This window comes from Macaca fascicularis, chromosome 6, assembly GCF_037993035.2.
Source record: "Macaca fascicularis isolate 582-1 chromosome 6, T2T-MFA8v1.1".
Classification (NCBI taxonomy): domain Eukaryota; kingdom Metazoa; phylum Chordata; class Mammalia; order Primates; family Cercopithecidae; genus Macaca; species Macaca fascicularis.
Window position 1 is genome coordinate 156,775,765 of NC_088380.1, and position 23,600 is coordinate 156,799,364.

A 23,600-nucleotide genomic window follows, 5' to 3' on the forward strand; every position below is an offset into this window, starting at 1 on the left:
CATGGCGGCTCACACCTATAATCCCAGCACTTTGGGAAGTCAAGGCAGGTGGATCACTTGATGTCAGGAGTTTGAGACCAGCCTGGAGAACATGGTAAGACCCTGTCTCTACTAAAAATACAAAAATTAGCCAATTAGCTGGATGTGGTGGCATGCTCCTCTAATCCCAGTTACTTGGGAGGCTGAGATGGGAGAATCGCTTGAACTCAGGAGGCAGAGGTTGCAGTGAGCTGAGATCGTACCACTGCACTCCGGTCTGGGCAACAGACAGAGACTCCATCTTGAAAAAATATATATATATGTGTGTGTGTGTGTGTGTGTGTGTGTGTGTGTGTGTGTGTGTGTGTATATAAAATCCATTGGTTCATCAAACATTTAGAATGGGCAAGAAACTGAGCTAGAAACTGGGGAAGCCAAGGCACAGATCTTGTCCTCAGGTTGCTCATAATCTGTAAGGTAAACCAGCAATTACACCGCAGTGTGGGAAGTTCTCTAAGAGAGTTACCGTTATGGAACTATGGGAGCCAGAGGAGAAAAGGAAGTCAAGGAAGGCTTCCTGGAGTAGGTGAGTCTTCCAATCCTGAAGTTTCAAGATCCTTAACATGGTGAGATGATAATTGTTATTATTTAAATAACACTGGAAAGCAAAACAGCTGTCTCAGCACCTGGTGAAAGAGTGTCTCCAAAAGGATGGAGAACACTGCCCGAAGAGCACAGAGTTGTATTGAACTCAGACCTGGCTGCCCCTAGCACTCTACCTAACTTTCATGGAATCCCTTCCCTTTGAAGGCCATGATGAAAAGACAGATTTTGTTGAAAATGAAAGGGGACACCATTAAAGATTTTTAAGCAAAGAAGTCACTGATTTAACCTACGTGTTTTGTTTTTTGTTGAGATGGAATTTTGCTCTGTCACCCAGGCTGGAGTATAGTGGCACTATCTCGGCTCGCTGCAACCTCTGCTTCCTGGTTTCAAGTGATTCTCCTGTCTCAGCCTCCCGAGTAGCTGGGATTACAGGTGCCCACTACCACGCTCTGCTAATTTTTGTATTTTTAGTAGAGATGGAGTTTCACCGTGTTGACCAGGCTGGTCTTAAACCACTGACCTCAGGTAATCTGCCCGCCTCAGTCTCTCAAAGTGTTGGGATTACAAGTGTGAGCCATCGCGCTTGGCCCAACCTATGTTTCTTAAAAACATTATTCAGGGGCCAGGCGCAGTGATTCACGCCTGTAATCCCAGCACCTTGGGAGGCCAAGGCAGGCAGATCACCTGAGGTCAGGAGTTCAAGACCAGCCTGACCAACATGGAGAAACCCCATCTCTACTAAAAATAAAAAATTAGCCAGGAATGGGGGTGTACACCTGTAATCCCAGCTACTCGGGAGGCTGAAGCAAGAGAAGCGCTTGAACCTGAGAGGCAGAGGTTGTGGTGAGCTGAGATCATGCCACTGCACTCCAGCCTCGGCAATAAGAGCGAAACACCATCTCAAAAAAACAAAAACAAAAACAAGCAAGCAAACAAAAAACAACATTATTCAGACTACTTTGTGGAGGATGAGTTGGAGGAGGAAGACCAGAATCTAAAAACAAGATTAAATTTGCTTCACTAGTGTAGTTAAACTGCAATCAAGTGGATGGCTTGAGTAAATACCACGTTCTGCTGTGGTTGTGGTCAGGTTAGCAACTCTTAGCAAGTCTTCGGCTTGTTGCATTGATGTGGTCAAAATCACAACACATGAAGTGCAATTTTAACTTTGGAACTATTTTCTCTCTAAGCTTTTTCATAATGTTCTTGAAGGAGAAAAAAATAATTCTGACTTTTCTGAGTCATTTTTATTTCCTTCTGAATTATTTCCTGATTGATAATGATTTGTTTTTCTTTTATTTGTTTAGTCTAGCATGCTAAACCAAATCAATATTGACAGGGCCCCTAGAGCTGAGGATATCAAGAAAGATAAGACCCAATCTTGACTAAAGGAAGTCACATTTCACTAAGAGGAATTAGTCTAACACAGAGGCAAGGATAATAAAAGATGACATAAGGAAAATACATAGCAGACACAAGTTCCTTGGTGTGCCTTTCCAGGTCCTGTGGGATCTGGCCTCTGTCCACCTCTCTAGAATCTTCTCGTGCCAGTCTCCCCCTCAATTTCTCACTCAGATTTGTTGACTTATTCTAGTTCCTTCCAATAAGCCATCTCTTTCCTACAATCTTCTCTCCTCTCTCTACTGCCCAAACATAAGTTTTGGGGACATATGTCTTGATTCCTCCCAGATTAAGCCAGAACCTCCTGCAATGCCCCTCCTCTCCCCCCTGCCCTTCTCCTAATCATGGCTCGGTGTCTCTTTCCCCATGCAATCATGAGCTTCATGGAGACAAAGACTACCCCTGTCTGGCCCACCACTGTAGCAAGTGTTAGCATTTTGCCAGTGCCTTTGCAGAAGATATCTTCCATGAAACATTTGTTTACAAAAAAAAAAAAAAAAGACAAAATCAAATGAAAGGTCAGGTGTGGTAGCTCATGCCTGTAATCCCAGCACTTTGGGAGGCCAAGGTGAGTGGATCACCTGTGGTCAGGAGTTTGAGACCAATTTGGTCAACATGGCGAGACCCTGTCTCTACGAAAAATACAAAAAATTAGCCGGGCGTGCTGGCGGGCACCTGTAATCTCAGCTACTTGGAAGGCTGAAGCAGGAGAATTGCTTGAACCCAGGAGGTGGAGGTTGCAGTGAACCAAGATGGCGCCATTGCACTGCAGCCTGAGTGACAGAGCGAGATTCTGTCTCCAAAAAAGAAAAAAAAAAATCAAAAGGAATATTAAACAATATTCCATAAAAATTCCAAGGAGAGAGAAATGATATTCAGCCAGAGGAATCATAATAAAACTTAATAGAGGTTGTAGCGTTTGAGGTTGTCATTGAAGGGCAGAGAGGATTTCAACAGGACATGGTAGAACAGGATTTGAGCAGGAGATGATAGAGAACGGCATAAGCAAAGGTGCTGAGGCCAGTCAGGCACAGTGGTGCACACCTGTAGTCTAGCTAATTGGCAGGCTGAGGCAGGAGCTTTGCTTGAGCCCACGAGGTTGAGGCTGCAATGAGCTATGGTTGCACCACTACACTCCAGCCTGGGCAACAGGGTGAGACCCTCTCTAAAAAAAACAAAAGAAAACAACAACAACAACAAAACACCTGGCAAAGTAGCATTTTGATTATATTTATTGAAATACAACTTTAATGTCTGAATATGATCCTGAAACTTTGGAGCTTTTGTATACTATATATTGTATATCTTGTATATCTTGTGGCGGGAAAAATAGATCCTGAGGCCAGAAAGCAAAGGGTGCAAATGTTAAAACTGAATAGGACCTTGGAAATTACCCAGTTAACTCTGTCCCCATTTCCATTGGCACAGGACTTTTATCCTGTCATATTTTCACTTTTTTGAGGCTGCTTCCCAGCAGAGTAGGTGGATTCTAATGTATTCTAATGCTTTTGGGGGAAGAAAAAAAAATCATATGACTAAGACAGCAAATAAAAAATGACTTACCTGAAATGCAAAAAAGTCCTCCGCAGGCGCATTCATGATGTTGCAAATCTGAGAGCCGTGAAGGGGAATAATGAAGGTGTGATTAGGCCTGAGACAGTACCCAGCGAAGCACTGTATACTATTTTCAGGAACACCATGTTCTTGCCCAAGGCATTCACATTCTTTTCATCAAGTAGACATAGTCGAGACGGTTTGGAATTATTAACTGAGGCTACTAGACAGAAAAGTCACCTTATAAACATTACTTTTTATGATTTGCTCCACTCTTGAATAATTTCTAAGCTTTGAAAAAGTTAAGGCTACAACTTGTCATTACTAGTAACTGGAGGGTATCCCATGTTGTTGTTCCCCCTTTCTTGCTTATTTGGGTTGTATCCAAGGTCTTTAAGTTAATAAATACCAGCCCGGCCAATGTGGTGAAACCCTGTCTCTACTAAAAATACAAAAATTAACCAGCAGTGGTGGCGCGTGCCTGTAGTCCCAGCTACTCTGGAGGTTGAGGTGGGAGAATCACTTGAACCTGGGAGGCGGAGGTTGCAGTGAGCCGAGATCATGCCACTGCACTCCAGCCTGGGCTACAGAGTGAGACCCAGTCTCAATAAAATAAAATAATAAAATAAAATATGCTACTCCAACTATATTTGACTCAACTACATTTGGGTTCTGTTTTGTTTGGGCAGGTAGGGGTTTTTCCCTGGATTATAAATCCCAAAGTAGAATAATAAATGAAAGGTGTTGTAGCTCCGGTTCTATATTGCTAGATTCCTCTCCTGAAAGTCGGACCAGTTTACCCTACTGGTAAGGGATCAGATGACACTTACAGGGCACTGTGAGGCCACTGTGTACGGTTGTGTAATGTGTGAACTGCACACGGGCATCAGGCTGAGGGGCAACTGGGAGCTGAAATCCAGCCTGTGATCTGCTTGCAGCACCATGACCTTGACCTTCCTTTAATCATCCTTTGAGAAATGCTGCCTACTAATTCTCACAAACGTACTACTTGGCTCACAGAGACCCTGCCTGACAACACAGGAGTGGGCTGTCTGTGGTCTCAGAGAGCGAGCTGTACCTGCTCCTGTCCGAGGACTGCCCGCTCACTGCATCAGCCTTCTGACCTCTCCTTTGACCAACTCTATCAGTTGCCATCATTGTCTCCTGATGGCAGAGCTCTTGGAGGCCTCTTTCCTCTCCATCTGTGAGCATGCTGGTGTCTCTCTCATGCTTGAAAATGAAATCCTTCCTGCATCCATCATGGTCCCCATAGCAACCACTCAGGCATTCTCCTCTTTTCTTTTGCATTCTTTACCTTCTCGTTACCCACCCACTACTCAGCAAACCACATGCTGGTTCTGCTTCCACCTCACCACCAAATCCATTTTCATTGGGGCCGCCAATAACCTCTTCAGTGCCAAACCCAATGAGGGTTTTCAGTTCTTATCTTACCAGTTCACTCTGCTGCATGTCATCATCTCTCCCTGTTGAAACTTTCCACTTTCTTGGTTTCCATGACACTGCCCTCTCTTGGGTCTCCAAACACCTCTGAACCTTCCTTCTGTTTCTCTATCACACGCTCCTCTTTCTCCACCCACTCTGTAGATGCTGACACCCTCCATGATTGCACCCTGGGTCCGCTGCCTGTCTCCCTCTCCCTAGGTGCCTTCCTCCACACTCATAATTTCAAACACCATCTGGTCCTGATATCTTCCAGATCTCTGCTTCCAACACTCTTCTCTCTCCACAGCATCAGAATTGTCTCTTCATCTACCTGCTGGACATCTGCTTCTAAAAAATGTCAGTTTTACCTTGTCTGAAACTGACTTCATCATTTTACATCCAAGCGTGATGACAGCACTATTCATCCAGTCTAGAAGCCTGAAATTAGCCTTGACTCCTCTCTTCCCCACTCTCTGCCTACAGCCAATCACAAAGCCCTGCCAGCTTCACCCTCTCAATATTGGACCTGACCCCTTGTCCCCTTCTTGTGTTCTTGCCTCTGTCAAAGTTGTTGTGAGTATTAAATTTAGGTAGTGCCTGACTCACGATAAGCACCCAGCAGCTGTTAGCAAGAATGATAGTGTTCTTTATTCCACCTGCCTTTGCTGAGATTCTCATCACCTCTTACTTGAATGTGCTCTGGTTACTTTGCCTGCGGTCCTAGTCCTTCAGATCCATTTTCCAGGAAGCTGCTAGAGTCATCTTTCTTTTCTTTCTTTCTTTTTATTTTTTTCTTTTAGAGACAGGGTCTCCCTCTGTTGCCCAGGCTGGAATGCAGTGGCGTGATCATACCTCACTGCAGTCTGGAACTCCTGGGATCAAGGGATACTCCTGTCTCAGCCTCTTGAGTAGCTGGGACTGTGGGCGTGCACCACCACGCCTGGCTAATCTTTAAATTTTTTGTAGAGACGGAGTCTTGGTATGTTGCCCAAGCTGGTCTCAAACTCCTGGACTCAAGTGATCCTCCTGCCTCGGCCTCCCGAAGTGTTGGGATTGCAGGCATGAGTCACCATGCCCTGCCAGAGTTATCTTTCTAAAATGAAAATCGACTATGTGAATCTCCTGCTTGTCTACCTGCCACCTGTAGATTAAAATCCCACCTTTTAAGGATGAGCATGGTGGTTTACTCCTATAATCCCAGCACTTTGGGAGGCTGAGGCGGGTGGATCACTTGAAACCAGGTGTTCGAAACCAGCCTGGCTAACATGGCAAAATCCCTTCTCTGCTAAAAATACAAAAATTAGCTGGGCGTGATGGTACACGCCTGTAATCACAGCTATTCAGGTGGCTGGGGCATGACAATCGCTTGAGCCCAGGAGGCAGAGGTTGCAGTGAGCCAAGTTCTCACCACTGCAGTCCAGCCTGGGCAACAGAGCAAGACACTGTCAAAAAAAAAAAAAAAAAGTCCACCTTTTAGACAAGGCATCCAAGGCCTGCTATAATTTAACCCCTTCCTCCCTCTTGAGCTTCATCTTTTGCCGTCTTCCTGTCTCAAATCTAATACTCCAGCCACACTTAACCACATACAGCACACTGCTGCAGGCCTCCATGCCCATGTTGTTTGCCCATGTTCTTCCTTCCACCTGGAACCTCCTTTTATGACCCCGCCTGCCTAAGACATATTTATTTCATTTTATTTATTATTATTATTTTTTGAGATGGAGCCTCTCTCTGTTGCCCAAGCTAGAGTGCAATGGCGTGATCTCGGCTCACTGCAACCTCTGCCTCCCAGGTTCAAGTGATTCTCCTGCCTCAGCCTCCCGAGTAGGTGGGATTACAGGCACCCGCCACATGCCCAGCAAATTTTTATATATATATATATATATATATATTTTTTTTTTTTTTTTTTTTTTGAGACGGAGTCTTGCTCAGTCGCCCAGGCTGGAGTGCAGTGGCAAGATCTTGGCTCACTGCAAGTTCCGCCTCCCAGGTTCATGCCATTCTCCTGCCTCAGCCTCCCGAGTAGGTGGGACTACAGGCACCCGCCGCCACGCCAGGCTAATTTTTTGCATTTTTAGTAGAGACGGGGTTTCACCGTGTTAGCCAGGATGGTCTCGATCTCCTGACCTCGTGATCCGCCTGCCTCGGCCTCCCAAAGTGCTGGGATTACAGGCGTGAGCCACCACACCTGGCCAAATTTTTATATTTTTAGTAGAGATGGAGTTTTGCCATGTTGGCCAGGCTGGTCTCGAGCTCCTGACCTCAGGTGATCCACCCGCCTTGGCCCCCCAAAGTTCTGGGATTATAGGCCTGAGCCACTGTGCCTGGCCAAGACTGCACCTTTCTACCTAAGGATTATTTATCTATGTATTTGATATTTCCTCAAATGTCAATTATCTGTTCATTCATTTAGACCAATTGCCAACTGAATTGAGAGAAACAAGAGAATCAGGCTTTTAGAGATCCACACTTGCCATCATCTTTTCCACTCTCTTCTTGATCTAAAATCCTTCCACTCTTTCTTCCACCTGATCCAAAACTCTCTCCCTTCAAAGTTACATTACTTACCAGGCCATTCTGGGCAACATAAGTGGGAAGACCGCTTACTAAAGCCCAATGGTCAGGAGGTGGATTCCTGTGAAGGCCAAAGACAAATGGTGACTCTCAGTGCGGGGATTGCTGGACTGAAGACTAAAATGTGGGCCTTTGCTCTCCCCCTGCTCTCAGGTGGCTCTCAGCAACTGCTTACATTCACTACACCTGACCAAACCCAAAATGTTGGCCAACCATCTTCATGTCCAAATCTAGACATGGAGAAAAGGGTGGCGAATATAACATTTTACTGACTGCCCACCAAGTTTCACTGTCCGAGAAAAGAGACAGCATTCATTCTACAGATTGTTATTTGCTGCTGAGCAGAAACAAATACCATCACTTCCCTCATAAAGTTAGAAGCTACTAAAACTATGTAGGGAATGAAAAAATTCATCTATGGAGAATTCCTACCATGTACTAAGCACTAAGCTAAGTGCTTTATATATACTTATCCCTCACAATACTATAATTTTTTGTATTATTATTTTTGCTTGTTTGTTGTGAGAAAAAAACACACACATAAACACGCATTAAAAACCTCAGCAATCATTAGAAAATGAACATTTATAAAACCACATAGACATCAAGAACAGCATTGTCAGCTCCTTGGAAGCCCTTGACTTTCCCCCGCAATCATAACCTTCTCCCTAAACCCAGAGGTAACCATTATTCTGAAATTATGCTAAATTGCATTGTTGTTTTTTTGTAGAGTTTTACCTCCTAAGCATGTTTCCTGTACTTGTTAGTTTACTTTTGCCTGTTTTTCAACTTCATTTAGATGGAACCATACAATGTATATTATTTTGTCTGTCTTCTTTGTCACGTTGCTGTAATTCACTCATTTCATTGACTTACAGTGTTCCCTATACTACTGTAGCACAAGTTATCCATTCAACTGTTGGTGGACATCCCCTATCCTTCCAGTTAGGGGATAATATAAACAGTGCTGATGTCAACATTGGTGTATATGTGCTCTCAGTGCTACATGGTATATTCCTAGGAGTAGAAGTACTGGGTCATAAGATGTTTGTATCTTCAACTTTACTAGATGAGGCCAAACTGTTTTCTAAAATGATTGTACCAATTTACACTCCCATCAGTGGTCCATTAGAGTTTCCTTTGTTCTCCATCTCTGTCAATACTTAGTATTTTCAGACTTTTAAATGATAGTACTTCTGGTGAGGTCTAATGGTATCTCATCATAGTTTTCTTTCATATTTCTCTACAAAATTAATGTTCATGTCTTTTACTCATTTTAAAAAATTACTTTTACCCATTTTTCTATAGTGTTTCCTTCTTATTGATTCATAGGAATTCTTTATGTGTTCTCTCTCTCTCTCTTTTTTTTTTTTTTTTTTTTTTGAGACAGGGCCTTACTCTGTCACTCAGGCTGGAATGCAGGAGCATGATCCTAGCTTAAACTTGAACTCCTGGGCTCAAGTAATCCTTCTACCTCAGCTGCTCACTTAGCTGGGACTTCAGGCACAAACCACCATGCTCAGCTGATTAAAAATTTTTTTCATAGATGGAACTGTCTGCAAAAATTATAACAGAGAAATCTAACCTCACAAGATTCCATCTTGCTTCTAACTTTACAAGCTAACTGCCCTTACTCATTCCTGGGCATAGACCAAGCCAACTATGGGGAGAATTTAGTTTATAATTTAACATTGAAGCAAAGATGATAATAGTCCCTTCCCAAAATTGACCCCCTCTGGGGACTAAAACTGCCTTTGTAAGGCTAATGAAAGGCCACAAGGTTAGGGTTATGGGAGGGGCCTGAATTCTGCTAAGATGTAAGTGTAGTTAAACAATAACCAGCCATTGTTCCCTAGCTGGTTTTCTATAATTCCTTACTGCTCAGGAGTTATGTGGCTGGGGATCACATGATTTATAACTTCCCCTCCTACAGATAACATCACTATTGTACAACCTATGATTGGTCTTTGAGATATTTTTTATACTTTCGCATTCTGGCTACTGACTGACTCTACCTGGACCCATAACTCAGTGGTACAAAGTTTCCTTTGTTCTCCATCTCTGTCAGTACTTAGTATTTTCAGACTTTTGCATGATAGTCCTTGTGGTGAGGTCTAATGGTATCTCATCGTACTTTTCTTTCATATTTCTCTACAAAATTAATAAAATGGAGTACCTTCCATAAATGTATTTGTCATTTGCATTTTTTGTAAAGTTCCTCTGTTCATGTCTTTTACTCATTTTTTAAAGTTACTTTTAAATTTACTTTTGCTCATTTTTCAATAGTGTTTCCTTTTTATTGATTTGTAGGAGTTCTTCGTATGTTCTTTTTTTTTTTTTTTTTTTTTTTAAGAGACAGGGCTCACTCTGTCACTCAGGCTGGAACGCAGTAGCCAGATTCAACTGGTCTTGTGACCTCACCTAGGAACTGACTCACTGCAAGAAGACAGTTTCAATCCCCTGTGATTTTATCCTCAGCCCAACCAACCAGTATTTCCCATTCCCTAGCCCCCTGCCCACCAAACTATCCTTGAAAAACCCTGGCCTCCAAATTCTCAGGGAGGTAGATTTGAGAAATATCTCTGGTTCTTTTGCTCAACTGCCTTAAAATAATTAAACTCTTTCTCTGCTGCAACTCTTGCTGTTCTCAGTGTATTGTCTTTTCTGGGCAGCGGGCAAGAAGAACCTGTCAGGCTGTACCATAGAGATGGGGAGTCTTACTGTGTTGCCCAGGCTGGTCTCAAATTCCTGGACTAAAGTGATCCTCCTACCTAGGTCTCCCAAAGCACTGGAATTACAGGCATGAGCCACTGCGCCTGGCCCTATATACATTTTTGATACGAGCCTTTGTCAGTTATTTGTGCTATAAATACATTTTCTTGTATCATGATTTGCCTTTTTACTCTTTATAGTAACCAGCCTCCTAGATGACCCTCAGTGATTCTCACTTCCTTGTATAGTCCCCTCCAACGATGAATCAAAGCTGGTCTCAGTGACCAAAAGAATATGGTGGAGATGAATGTGTTATTTTGAAACTAGATTATGAAAGGCATTGTAGCTTTCACCTGCTTGCTCTGGGGAAGTCAGCCACCATGCCACGAAGTAACTCAAGCAGCCCGTTATAGAGGCCTATATGAAAAGGAACTGAGGCCTCCTGCCAACAGCCAGCATCAACTTGCCAGCCATCTGAGTAAGTTATTTAGTAAGCAGATCCTCCGATTCCGGGAGAGCCTTCAGATGACTGCAGCCCACACTCATATTTGACTTCAACCTCATGAGCTACCCCAAGCTAAAACTGCCCAGTTGGTGGGCACAGTGGCTCACGCCTGTAATCCCAGCACTTTGGGGCCAAGGCAGGCAGATCACCTGAGGTCAGGAGTTCGAGACCAGCCTGACCAACATGGAGAAATCCCGTCTCTACTAAAAATACAAAATTAGCTGGGCATGGTGGCGCATGCTTGTAATCCCAGTTACTTGGGAGGCTGAGTCAGGAGAATCTCTTGAACCCAGGTGGCAGAGGTTGCGGTGAGCTGAGATCATGCCATTGCACTCCAGCCTGGGTAACTAGAGTGAAACTCCATCTCAAAAAAAAACACGAAAAACAAAAAACTACCCAGTCAAGCCACCCTTGAATTTCTGACCCACAGAATAATAAATAATAAAGAGAAGCCGGGTATAGTGGCTCACAACTGTAATCCCAGCACTTTAGGAGGCTGAGGAAGGCAGGTAACCTAAGGTTGGGAGTTTGAGTCCAGCTTGGCCAACATGGTGAAATCCCATCTCTACTAAAAAAAATTACAAAAATTAACCGGGCATGATGGTAGATTTCTATATTCCCAGCTACTGGGGAGGCTGAGGCAGGAGAATCACCTGAAACCAGGAGGCAGAGGTTGCAGTGAGCCAAGATCATGCCATTGCACTCCAGCCTGGATGACAAGAGCAAAACTCCATCTCAAAATAATAACAACAATAAAGAGAGATAATAAATTATTATTGATGTTTTAAGTCACTAACTTTTGGGACAATATGTTACGTAGAAATAGATAAACTAATACACTCCCAAATGGTATATTTTGATATAAATAGAAGTTTTTGTTCTTAATGTGGTCAAATATATCAATATTTTTATTTGTTTCTGAAGTCTTATTTATAAATTTTTTACCCAAAGATCATAAAGCTCTTTTATATTATCTTCTAAAAGTGTTACAGTTTGACCTTTTATATTTGGACCCCTAATTCACCTAGAATTTATATTTGTGTAATTTACTTCTTTGTTGTTTTGTTTTTGAGACAGAGTCTTGCTCTGTTACCCAGGCTGGAGTGTAATGGCGCGATCTCATCTCACTGCATGCAACCTCTGCCTCCTGGGTTTAAGTGATTCTCCTGCCTCAGCCTCCCGAGTAGCTGGGATTACAGGTGCCTGCCACAATGCCTGGCTAATTTTTGTATTTTTAGTAGAGATGAAGTTTCACCATGTTGGCCAGGCTGGCCTCGAACTCCTGATCTCAGGTGATCCACCCGCCTCGGGTGGGATTACAGGTGTGTTGGGATTACAGGCGTGAGCCACCGTGCCCGGCTGTGTAATTTACTTTTGAGGGAGAAATCACATTTCTTTTTTTTCCATGTTGGTACCCATTTATACAAGCATAATTTATTTGAAAGATCATTCGTTCTTCCATTGCTTTAAAATGGCACCTTTGTCACAAATGAAGTGCCTGTATATGTGTAAGTCTGTTTCCGGCTCTTTGTTCTGTTCCATGGATATATTCCCAGGCTGGTCTCAAACTCCTGAGCTCAGGTGATCCACCTGCCTCAGCCTTCCAAAGTGTGAGGCTGGTGTAAGCTATCGCACCTGGCCTAAAATTCTCTTTAGAAGATTAAGAAAATTTTCCTCTATAATGATGATTATGTCATTTTTCTCTTAATGGCAAATTATATAGGTTGATTTTTCTAACATTAAACCAAGTCTGCATTCCTGGAATAAATCCATCTGGGTAATGATGTGCAATCTTTTATATATTGTTACTCATTATTTGCTAGAATTTTATTTAGAATATTTACATCTATGTCCATTATTTGCTAGAATTATATTTAGGATATTTACATCTGTGTCCGTAAGGGAGCATACTCAGAACTTTCCTTTCTGTTGGGTTTTGGCATATAGCTTATACTAGCCACTTCTTTGCCTGTTATCATACAATAATCGTATGAGATTTTTATTTCTTCCTTAAATATTAATTAGAACTCAGGCAGTGGTGTGTGCCTGTAGCCCCAGCTAGTGGGGAGGCTGAAGTGGGAGGATCACTGGAAACCAGGAGTCCAAAGCCAGCCTGGGCAATATAGGGAGACTCCATCTCTAAAAAATATAAATAAATGAATAAAAACCACTAAGTAGAATTCACCTGTGAAAAAAATCTGGGTCTGGGGTATCTTTGCGAGAAGGTTTTTATTTATTTTATTGTAATAAATATTGTATTGTAATAAAACTGTTTTGGTGTTATATTTCTTCTTGATTTTGTAAGTTTCACTTTTAATTTTTTTCCTCTTATTCTTTTTTTCAAGACAGGGTCTTACTATGTTGTCCAGGCTGTTCTTGAATTCCTGGTCTTAAGCAATCCTCCCACTTCAGTCTCCCAAGTAGCTGGGATTACAGGCATGTGCCACCACCTGGCTAGGTTTTTTGTTTTGTTTGAGACAGGGTCTCACTCTGTCACCCAGGCTGGAGTGCAGGGGGGCAAACCTGGCTTACTGCAGCCTCAACCTCCTGGGCTCAAGCAATTCTCCCACCTCAGCCTCACATGTAGGCCTGCAGGCATGTGCCATCACATCCAGCTAATTTTTTTTTTTTTTTTTTTTTTTTTTTTTTGAGACGGAGTCTTGCTCTGTCACCCAGGCTAGAGTGCAGTGGCCGGATCTCAGCTCACTGCAAGCTCTGCCTCCTGGGTTCACGCCATTCTCCTGCCTCAGCCTCCTGAGTAGCTGGGACTACAGGCACCCGCCACTTCGCCCGGCTAGTTTTTTGTATTTTTTAGTAGAGACGGGGTTTCACCGTGCTAGCCAGGATGGTCTCTATCTCCTGACCTCGTGATCCGCCCGTCTCGGCCTCCCAAAGTGCTGGGATTACAGGCTTGAGCCACCGCGCCCGGCTACATCCAGCTAATTTTAAAAATATTTTTGTAGAGACAGGACAACCACTGACAAGGCTGCTTTGAGCTGGCTATGTTCCTTGACTGAAGGTCAATGCTTCTCTCAAGGTGGTTTGCTCTACAAGACTCTTTTTCATTCCAGATTATGGAAATTTCCTTTTGGGGCCAGAAGTGGTAGTAGCTCCCCAACTAATAGCACATTCTCTTATGGTTCCCTTCATTCCACCCCCACCTTTGCAATTTGTCCCTCTGTAAATAAACCCTCACAGAATTATCCTGATTTGAATGTGACACCTATTTTCAGTTAAGACCCTGACTGATACGGATGGATACATAGCTTGTTACTTTTTCAGCCTTTTAAAATTTAAATATGTGCATTTAAGGCTGTAAATTTTTACATTAAGCACAATTTCACTGCATCACACAGGTTTTTTATTTTTTATAGAGGCTTTAATATGTTATATTTTCATTATCTTTCAGCTCAGAATATTTTCTAATTTCCATTAATTGATTATTTTATCTATAGGTTGTTTGGAAGTATATTCCTTTTATTTTTTCAGAAGGATATTTCTTAGTTCCCAAGCATATGAGAATTTCCTAATTAGCTTATTGTTACTGGCTTAGAGCAGTGTTCTCTTTATATTTATTAGGTTAAATTCATTAATTGGATTATTCAAATATTCTATATTCTGTTTGTTGATTTTAGTTGCTCCTTAAGTCAATTATCAAACATAGATTCGTCTATATCTCCTTGTATTTCTGTTAGTTTTTGCTTTATATTGTTTGAGGTCATGTTATGATGTGCTTGCAAATTTAGAATAGTAATATCTTCCTGTAATACTGAGGTAGATCAACCCCTTTATCATTAAGTGACTCTTTATCTCTACTAATGTTCTTTGATATGTCTATTTCTATATGATGTTAACATGGTTATACAAGTTTTCTTTTGATTAGCATTTGCATGGTGTGTCTTTTTTCAATCTTTAATGTTCAACCTCTCTGTATTCTCTTTCAGATTAGTCCCCTGTAAACAGGATATAGGATTTTTCATCATATCTTGGAAGTAATCATTGTTGACTTTTGTATGTGCAGAGAAAGATTAAATGCTGCCAATTAATCTATAATGTAGTCTATAATGCTTATCACTTGTAATTTTTACTTTATTCAGATCAACATTGTTCTTTTAGATACAGATTTTTTTTTATCGTATCTCACATTTTTTTCTGTCATTTTGTGCCAGTTAGGACAATTTTTCATTTCAATGCTGAATCATAGCATAATCTCTCTTTGAAATTATTTTGCATGGCAATTGAATTCAATGTGAATAGCAACCAGCAATGGTTGCTCAGCATTAACTATACTTACAATGATATGAATGGTGTGAAATGAAAATTACAGGACACCATTGTTTTTGACTAAACTCCTGTAATAGGGGCCCTAATAGATCAAACTAAAAATTAAAATGAAGTCACCTACATCAAAGTTCCAAGTCACTAAACACACTAAATTGTTATCTGACCTTCTGAGAAAACAGGAGAAACAAAAGCCAATTTTCCAAACAAGCCAGTTAAGCCAGTTTCTTTCTTTCTTTCTTTCTTTCTTTTTTTTTTTTTGAGACAGGGTCTCACTCTGTCCCCTGTGTGAAGTGATGCAATCGTGGCTCAATGTAGCCTCCACCTCCCTGGCTCAAGTGATCCTCCTGCCTCAGCCTCCTGAGCAGTTGGGACCACAAGTGTGCACCACCACGCCTGACTAATTTTTGTACTTTTTTGTGGAGATGGGGTCTTGCCATATTGCCCAGGCTGGTCTCAAAGTGCTGAGCTCAAGGGATCTGCCCACCTCAGCCTCCCAAATTGCTGGGATTATAGGTGTGAGCCACTGTGCCCAGCAACAAGCCAGTTTCAATTGGCATGATAATGAAGTTTCCTCTGCTTCAGTCCTTACACACACACAAAGGTAGCCTGAAATAGCTTGATTTCTACTTCTCAGTTATTTTTCTATTGTCCTGTTTCCCTGTCCTGCCTTACAAGAAAACTAGCTTTAAAATGACCAATCTGCTTTTTGTTCTTTGTTCCTATAAAACCAACCCCTTCTGCTCAACTCATTGGAACATTTACTCTATTTTACGCAATAAATCATTGCCCAATTCTAGAATCTCAAATAAAACCAATTGAGATTTTTAGACAAAATTGATTGTAACTTTGTCTTTTGACTGTGGTTATGACCAAGTTCACACCTAGGCAATAACAACTGCATCATGTCTGCCATGGCTAACAACAATCGCACAATTCTATTTCAGAAATGTCAAAAAGTAGAAAACTGCATCTTAGAATCAATGAAAGGTAATGTATTTCTTTCTTATCCAGGCTGGCAATCTTTGTCATTTAACTGGAACATCTAGTTGATTTATATTTTTAAAAATTATTGGCCGGGCGCGGTGGCTCAAGCCTGTAATCCCAGCACTTTGGGAGGCCGAGACGGGCGGATCACGAGGTCAGGAGATCGAGACCATCCTGGCTAACACAGTGAAACCCCGTCTCTACTAAAAAATACAAAAAACTAGCCGGGCGAGGTGGTGGGCGCCTGTAGTCCCAACTCGGGAGGCTGAGGCAGGAGAATGGCATAAACCCGGGAGGCAGAGCTTGCAGTGAGCTGAGATCCGGCCACCGCACTCCAGCTTGGGCGACAGAGCGAGACTCCGCCTCAAAAAAAAAAAAAAAATTATTGGCCAGTGCATCAGCTCATGCCTATAATCCCAGCACTTTGGGAGGCTAAGGTAGAAGGACTGCTCGAGCTCAGGAGTTTGAAGAGGAGAGCCTGGGCAACATGGTGAGACCCCATCTCTATTACAAAAAAAAAAAAAATTATTGGCTAGGCATGGTGGCTAATGCCTGTAATCCCAGCACTTTGGGAGGTAGAGGTGAGAGGATCGCTTGAACCCAGAAGTTTGAGACCAACCTGGCAACATAGTGAGACCCTGTCTCTATAAAACACTAACACACTAAATTAATTAATTAATTAATTCAAGTAATTGATATATTTGAATTTGAATTTCACCTTGATATGTACATTTTATTTTCCTACCTGCTCTATGCTCTTCTCTCCTTCTTTCTCTCTCTCTTTTTTAGTGAAAGGGTCTCACTATGTTGCCCAGGCTGGAGTACAGTGGCTATTCACAGGTGCAGTCATAGCTCACTGCAGCCTCAAACTCCTAGGCTCAAATAATCCTCCTGCCTCAGCCTCCTGATTAGCTGGGGCTACAGACAGTGCATCCACATCCAGCACCTATGTTCTTCCTGAACTTTTATTTTGCCTTCCTTTGGTTTGATTAGTCATTTATTTACTATTCGATTTTCCCCTCTATTAGTGTGGATGGCATATACTGTGACAGCCATTCTGGATGTTTACAGACATTCTGGCTGTCTATCCTGGGCACAAAGTCAGACTGCGTTTCCTAACCACTCAAGTAATGTGTGGCCATGTAACTAGCTGTGCCCATAAAATGTGAGTATAAGTGCTATGTGTCACCTCCAGATGGAGATTTTAAGAGCCAGTGTGTATTTTTCTTCTCTTCTCTATGGCAAGGTTATTCTATCTTGCAAAGTTCAAAATGGCGGCTGCTTTATTAGCCTCGGCTCCTACCTGACTACAATCCACATACCATACCTCCAACCACACTCGCTAGCTGGCAATGCACACATAGTGGGATGGTGAAATAAATTTTAGTTGTTTATAACACTCAGGTCTCAAGGTCTTGTTACGAAAGCAGAGCCTGGCCTATCTTGGCTGAAACAACGATTTGTGTTAGAAACAGGGTGCTGCCATAATAAAAACCCTAAAATGAGAGACATAGGTTAGGGACTGGGTGGTAGGCAGCAAGATGAGTGTTATCAGAGGCTAGTAGGATGTGATGCTGGTCAAGCAGAGACAAACAGAGAATTGCAACCTGTGACCATTTAAGAGACAGATAGTGAGTTAATAAGATTGTGGCTCTAGAAGCTAGAAAAGGGACTAGGAAACAGAATTGTTGAAGAGTATGTTTTTGATAAGGTGGGAAAAAAAAAGAGAGATGAGCTTTAGGAGAGAATAAGGGTATCAGGCTGGGTGCTGGGGCTCACGCCAGTAATTCCAGCACTTTGGGAGGCCAAGGTGGGTGAATCACTTGAGGTCAGGAATTTGAGACCAGCCTGACCAGCATGGTGAAACCCCCATTTGTACTAAAAATACACAAATTAGCTGGGCATGGTGGCGCACACCTGTAATCCCAGCTACTTGGGAGGCTGAGGCAGGAGAATCGCTTGAACCCAGGAGGAGGAAGTTGTAGTGAGCCAAGATTGGGCTGCTGCACTCCAGCCTGGAAGACAGAGTGAGACTCCATCTTAAAAAAAAAAAAAAAAAGAAGAAGAGAATAGAATAAGGTAATCAGTCCTTATGCAGGCAGGAATGAAAGAATAGAGATAATCTAGAAATTGAGGAACTTGAGGCAACTTCTCATCCTCACCAATAACAAATAACTCTGAGAACTTGTTTATCTGGGTGATGGGATTATTACGGTTTGGTCTGGTGACCAAACTGAATCAGCATGGCGTATCACACCCACTCTTTGAGGATTAAGTTAGCATGCAGTAAATCCCTTTAGTGGGACAAAATTGCTGTGGGGGATAAGACTAAAGGTGTGGCTCTCCCACCAACCGAATTACAGCCTCAAGGCCTCTACAATTAAGTTGAGAAAGAGGGCTATGTCTCAAGACAGAACCATGGATGTGGCTTTTAGCACATGGAGAGGATTCAGAGAAGAAGGTAATCAGGTTTTTAAGAAAGGTCTACTAACCAAAAAAGTGTAAGCCTATATTTTAAAAGTTTGCAACTGTTCAAATCTTCGAATGGTCATAGAGTCCCAGCTACCTAGACGCAGGACTGAGAGCATTCTTTCCTTTTCTTTTCATTGTCCTCCTCGGTCACACATGAGGGGACATTGAGAATAGGCTTTCCGTGAGGGCTGAGTCAGTTCCTTTGCAGCTTCCTGCTTTTGCTTTGCCTCCTTCACTTACCAGAAGAGTAGCACCATTGAAAATCCCTGATTTCATCCCAGTCTTATTCCATACATCGGACTCTAAGGTCCAGACAAACCACTTACTGGCACTGGCTGTGAGACTGGGACTCAGAGCAACTGACTCACAATCTGGTCCACCGTAGCCCTCATCACCGCTCTGGTCAAGTCTTCCTCTTTCTTGGGCCTCACTGCTCACCCTCTGAGTCTCTCTACCGTCTTACACTGCCTCCTTCCCACTCTCCCTGCCTCTAATCAACTATGGGGTCTCGTTGGATTTGGTCAGTGTTGATCTTGGAATGAGTATCTTTTGGAAGTTGATAATGTACCTGCAGTTTTCCATGTTTTGAGATGTGTTAAAATAAAAACTCTAGGAGGCCCTTGTTTTGGACGAAGCTCTGAACTAAGCTCCAATAAACCAAACTAAAAACCAGCGTGGAGTCACCCATGATAACGTTCCACCTCATCAAACCTAAACTAAGTTGTTTCTGATCCTCTTAGCGATTAGGAGAGAGGTAAAAGCCAATTTCCCAAAAAGACCTGTTCCAGTCTTTAACAAGCATGATAATGAAGTTCCTCTGCTTTAATCCTTACACACACACAAAAAGGCAGCAGTAACCTGATATTAATCAGTTATTTTTCTATTATTCTATCTCCCTCTCCCACCTTATAAGAAAAGTATCTTAAAAATGACTAACATGTTCTTTGATGTTTGCTTGGCTTTCTTCAGCCCTTCTCTGTCTATAAAGTCAACCTTATCAGAACACTTATGTATTTTATGGAATGAAGTGTTGCCCAATTCTAGAATCGCCAATAAAGCTAATTGAGATCTTTAAGCTAATTTATTGTAATTTTGTCTTTTGACAGGTGAAACTTACGGGATTACTTTGATGTCTTCTTTGCCATGCAGGATGTAGTCAATGACCTTGTAAAAGTTAATTTCCTGGCAAAAGAGAGAAAAATTATAGTTTTTGTTTGTTTGTTTGTTTTTTGAGACAGAGTTTTGCTTTGTCGCCCAGGCTGGAGTGCAATGGCATGATCTCAGCTCACTGCAACCTCCACCTCCTGGGTTCAAGCAATTCTTCTGCCTCAGCCTCCCGAGTAAATGGGACTACAGGCATGCACCACCATGCCTGGATAATTTTTGTATTTTTAGCAGAGACAGGGTTTGAACTCCTGACCGCATGATCTGCCCACCTCAGCCTCCCAAAGTGCTGGGGATTACGGGTGTGAGCCACCACGCCCAGCCAAAAAATTATACCTTTAAGAGTCAGTTAGAAGTTCAACAGGAGTATGTCCCTAAAACAGACTTCGTTCTTTACCGTCATATGCCCCGTGGTTTTTGTTGTTGTTTTAATAAATTAATGTTTTTATTGATATATAGTAGTTGTACATATTTTGCCCCATGGTTTTCAGTGATCGCCAAGCCTGGCCATAAGCTCCCTCCAAGGATGTGCCTGGGCTGTCTTCTGGTGCTCCCTGTCCTCTCTGACTCTCAGGATTCAGCGTGCTCCACCTTGGAGCCAGCTCACAGTGGCCAGGCAGAGGCCTGGGATCTGAGGCTGGGAAGAGGGATAGGAAATTCTCTAAGAGGATCTGGAGGTTGAGTGGGTGCAAGTTGATCATACAAATTGGGACATTTTTGTCATACCCAATTAAAAGAGAGTTGAGAAGCCAGGGGGCAAAAAAGTACTCAGGACACAGCATTGTTCCCAGAATGTACTTATCTGCATGCCTGGCTGCTTACACTACCTGCTGTAACTCGAAAACCAGTTTTATCTGATAGTTGCTGAAACAACCTGCTGCAATCTAAGACTAATTTTACCCACTGCCATTACTCATCAGTCAAAACTTGCCAGCTCCCTAGACCCTTACTGGTGTCAATGAACTTTCTCAGAGGGCAACATGTACTATTTCTCTTTTTTCTTTTAGACACAGGGTCTTGCTCTGTCACCCAGGTTGGAGTGCAGTGGCGCAGTCATGGGGGTGCTCACTGTAGCCGCGGATTCCTGGGCTCATGTGATCCTCCTGCCTTGGCTTCCCAAAGCACTGGGAATGACAGGCATGAGCCACCATGCCCGACCTCATTTCTCTTTTTTATAAAACCTTCACTTTCTCTCTGTTCTTTGGACATACTGAAGACTACTTAGTCTGCGTGTATGCCCTACATTGCAAGTCTTCCTTTGCCCGAAAACATTCAATTTAGAGATTCATCTCTGCGTTTTAATTTTGACTTTAATAAGTGCAAGAAGAAAGAGATAAAGACGGCTGCCAGAATCTAGGGAGATGGGAAAGTGGTCAGGAGGTTCCCATCCCATTTAAAATCACAGCCAATCAGCCATCCTTCCTGCTCTATGGTCATGGCCCCATTTCTCCTTCATGCCTACCACTCAGCTGTTCTCTTGGCTGTGTCGTCACTTCAGACCTACCTTCTCAATCATGCTTCACGCCTCCAAACTAACTCTCTGCCTCTTCCATCCCTCCTACCTCCTTGCATTGTTAAAATTCCTATTCCCTTAAAGTAGAGCTCTTCAATTGCATTACTCTCTAGCATACAATTGGATGTTGGCATGTGGCTCCATTCCCCTAGCTCTCCAGGGGAAATTCTATTACCTTTTTCTTAGGTCCTCTGTGTGCCCAAGTGTGACGAGCAACTATTTCACAAATGAGAAAGCTGAGACACAGACAGAGGAAAGGACTCACTTGTAGCAAGACAGTGAACCAAAATCAGAACCTGGGTCCTTAATTCTCAGCTCAGTGCTTTTCCTCTATGTCACCTAAGGTTAACAGCTTAGTGTTTTACTGTCTGCATCACTGTCACCTTGAACAGGGCTGCTCAGGGTGTAATCCGTGGACGGGTGCCAGTCTGCGAACTCTTTACTATTCCAGGAGAAGATAAAAACAGAGACTGAGAGTCATTTAGGAAGTTTTGTAACAATTTGACTGAGTTAGATGAGGTCTGTTTAATTGAACAAAAGGGGAAGGGGCATATATATGTGTATATATATATTTTTTTTGTGTGTGTGTGTGTGCGTGTGTGTGTGTGTGTGATGGAGTCTTGCTCTGTCACCCAGGCTGGAGCACAAGTGCAGTGGCATGATCCAAGGTTTATATTTTGTCTGTCTTTACACAATTTTGTTTTTCTAGGAATACATTTTGTCATATTTTTAAAAGTAGCAATCAAAACATATTGGAGGCATGACTCACTCTCTTGAGTATGCCTGCACTCCCCTTTCTTGAGTGTGTTTTTCACACACACACACACACACAAAATTGGAAATTTTTTTAAAAGGAAAACTAAACTGTTACTTTACTACAGGTATTTTGAGAAGTACCTCCGTAGAGATTTCAATGCAGATACCTGGGCTCCACCCCAAGCCTTCTGACTGAGAACCTCCACAAAGAGAAATTCCTGAATCAGTTAAAGATGTCTGAAGGTCTGTTTGGTTGACGGGCAATCGGCAATGGTCACCTTCCAACTCATAAGGGAGAGGCTCTGCTGCTCAAAGCCTAGCATTGGCGGCAGCTGCACTGACTGAATACTTCCAGGAGGCAAGCTCTGGTTAAACAAAAGACAGAAGCTGAAACCGCTCCAATGGCATAGGCTACCCCCAGGGGTGGTGAGCTCCCTAAAATAGGAAGCATCCAAGAGGAGACTAGATGAACCCTGAAACACGATAAATAGAATGGAGCCGAGGCTAGACCTAGAGTGAGGATTCCTGTTCTAGTTTCGGTCCTACTATGTGTGTTCTCTGGGCCTCAGTTTCTCTGGCTGTAAAATTAGATAGGTGGTATGTGTTTGTTGCGGCTGTTAAGTAGCAGCTCTCTTTCCCCCAAGCAAACGATGGAAACTAATCATATAAAACTGTCTTAATGGAATCAGGGCCGGGTATATAGATAGAGGCCCTGCAGCTTTGTTCTCTCTTACTCCCTTTCCTGCCCTCTTCCTTTTCCATTAACCCCTGGTCAAGGCAACTACTATGGAACTCTAAGGTTCTAAGGACAATGGGGGAAAAAGAAAATTGTATTAGATAATCCATACCCTCCCAGCTATGATTTTAAGGTTATGATTAGTTAGCAATATCTCTCAAAGATCAAAACAGACATATTCTTTGACCCACATATGGTAATGGATCCTAGAGATATACTCCCAAATGTGGGTAAAAGCATTGTTTGCCCCATCCAGGGGTCTTAGCTAGACTGCTTTAAAAAGTCTGGAGATGATGTGACGTCTCTTATTAGGCGAATAGTTGTACAGTGGATACCACATGTTTCCAGAGTGAGATTGCTGTGCCTGTGCTGATAGGGAAAGATGACAAAATATTCAGTTAAGTAAAAAGAGCAAGGCACAAAATAGAATCATAACTTTAGTGCAGAGTGGTGGTGGTAGAATATGTGTACTTCTCCGTGAATATCTGGATATACATAAACATTCCTGCCAAGAGAGTTTGCTAACAGCAGCTGCTTCACGGAGGCTGACCAGGAGGAAAGGGGTGTTTGATTTCTTACGGAGTGAACTTTTCACTGTGCTCATATATTGCTTTTTCAACATACAAGCAAATTTTCTTTTTTTATATTTTTTACTTTGCTTTATTTTATTTATTACTTTTTTTGAGACAGGATCTCATTCTGTCACCCAGGCTGCAGGGCAGTGGCACAATCTTGGCTCACTGGAGCCTCAGTTTCCCAGGCTTAAGCAATCCTCCTATCTCAGCCTCCCAAGTAGCTGGTAATACAGGCACACGTCACCATGCTCGGCTACTATTTTTTTTTTTTTTTTTCAGTTAGAGACAAGGTCTCACTTTGTTGTCTAGGCTGGTCTTGAACTCCTGGCCTTAAGTGATCCT

General features: G+C 42.5%; 1 protein-coding gene and 1 long non-coding RNA gene across 3 annotated transcripts in view; one reads left to right on the top strand and one right to left on the bottom strand.

Annotated features, from left to right (window-relative positions):
• Nucleotides 1–23,600, bottom strand: part of PDE6A (phosphodiesterase 6A) — an 82,319-nt gene that overhangs the window by 36,338 nt on the left and 22,381 nt on the right. The window contains exons 6-8 of one of the 2 annotated variants that reach the window (XM_015452122.4): nt 19,632–19,696; nt 7,552–7,618; nt 3,550–3,597 (exon numbers count right to left, since the gene is read on the bottom strand). In XM_015452122.4, the coding sequence (XP_015307608.1) occupies nt 3,550–3,597; nt 7,552–7,618; nt 19,632–19,696 (180 nt within the window). The remainder of the gene's footprint in view (nt 1–3,549; nt 3,598–7,551; nt 7,619–19,631; nt 19,697–23,600) is intronic. The other variant, XM_073994572.1, reaches the window with a different exon arrangement.
• LOC135971449 (uncharacterized) lies at nt 12,729–13,397 on the top strand. The gene is made up of 2 exons (XR_010587675.2): nt 12,729–12,849; nt 13,199–13,397. It is a non-coding gene; the product is annotated as an uncharacterized lncRNA (long non-coding RNA).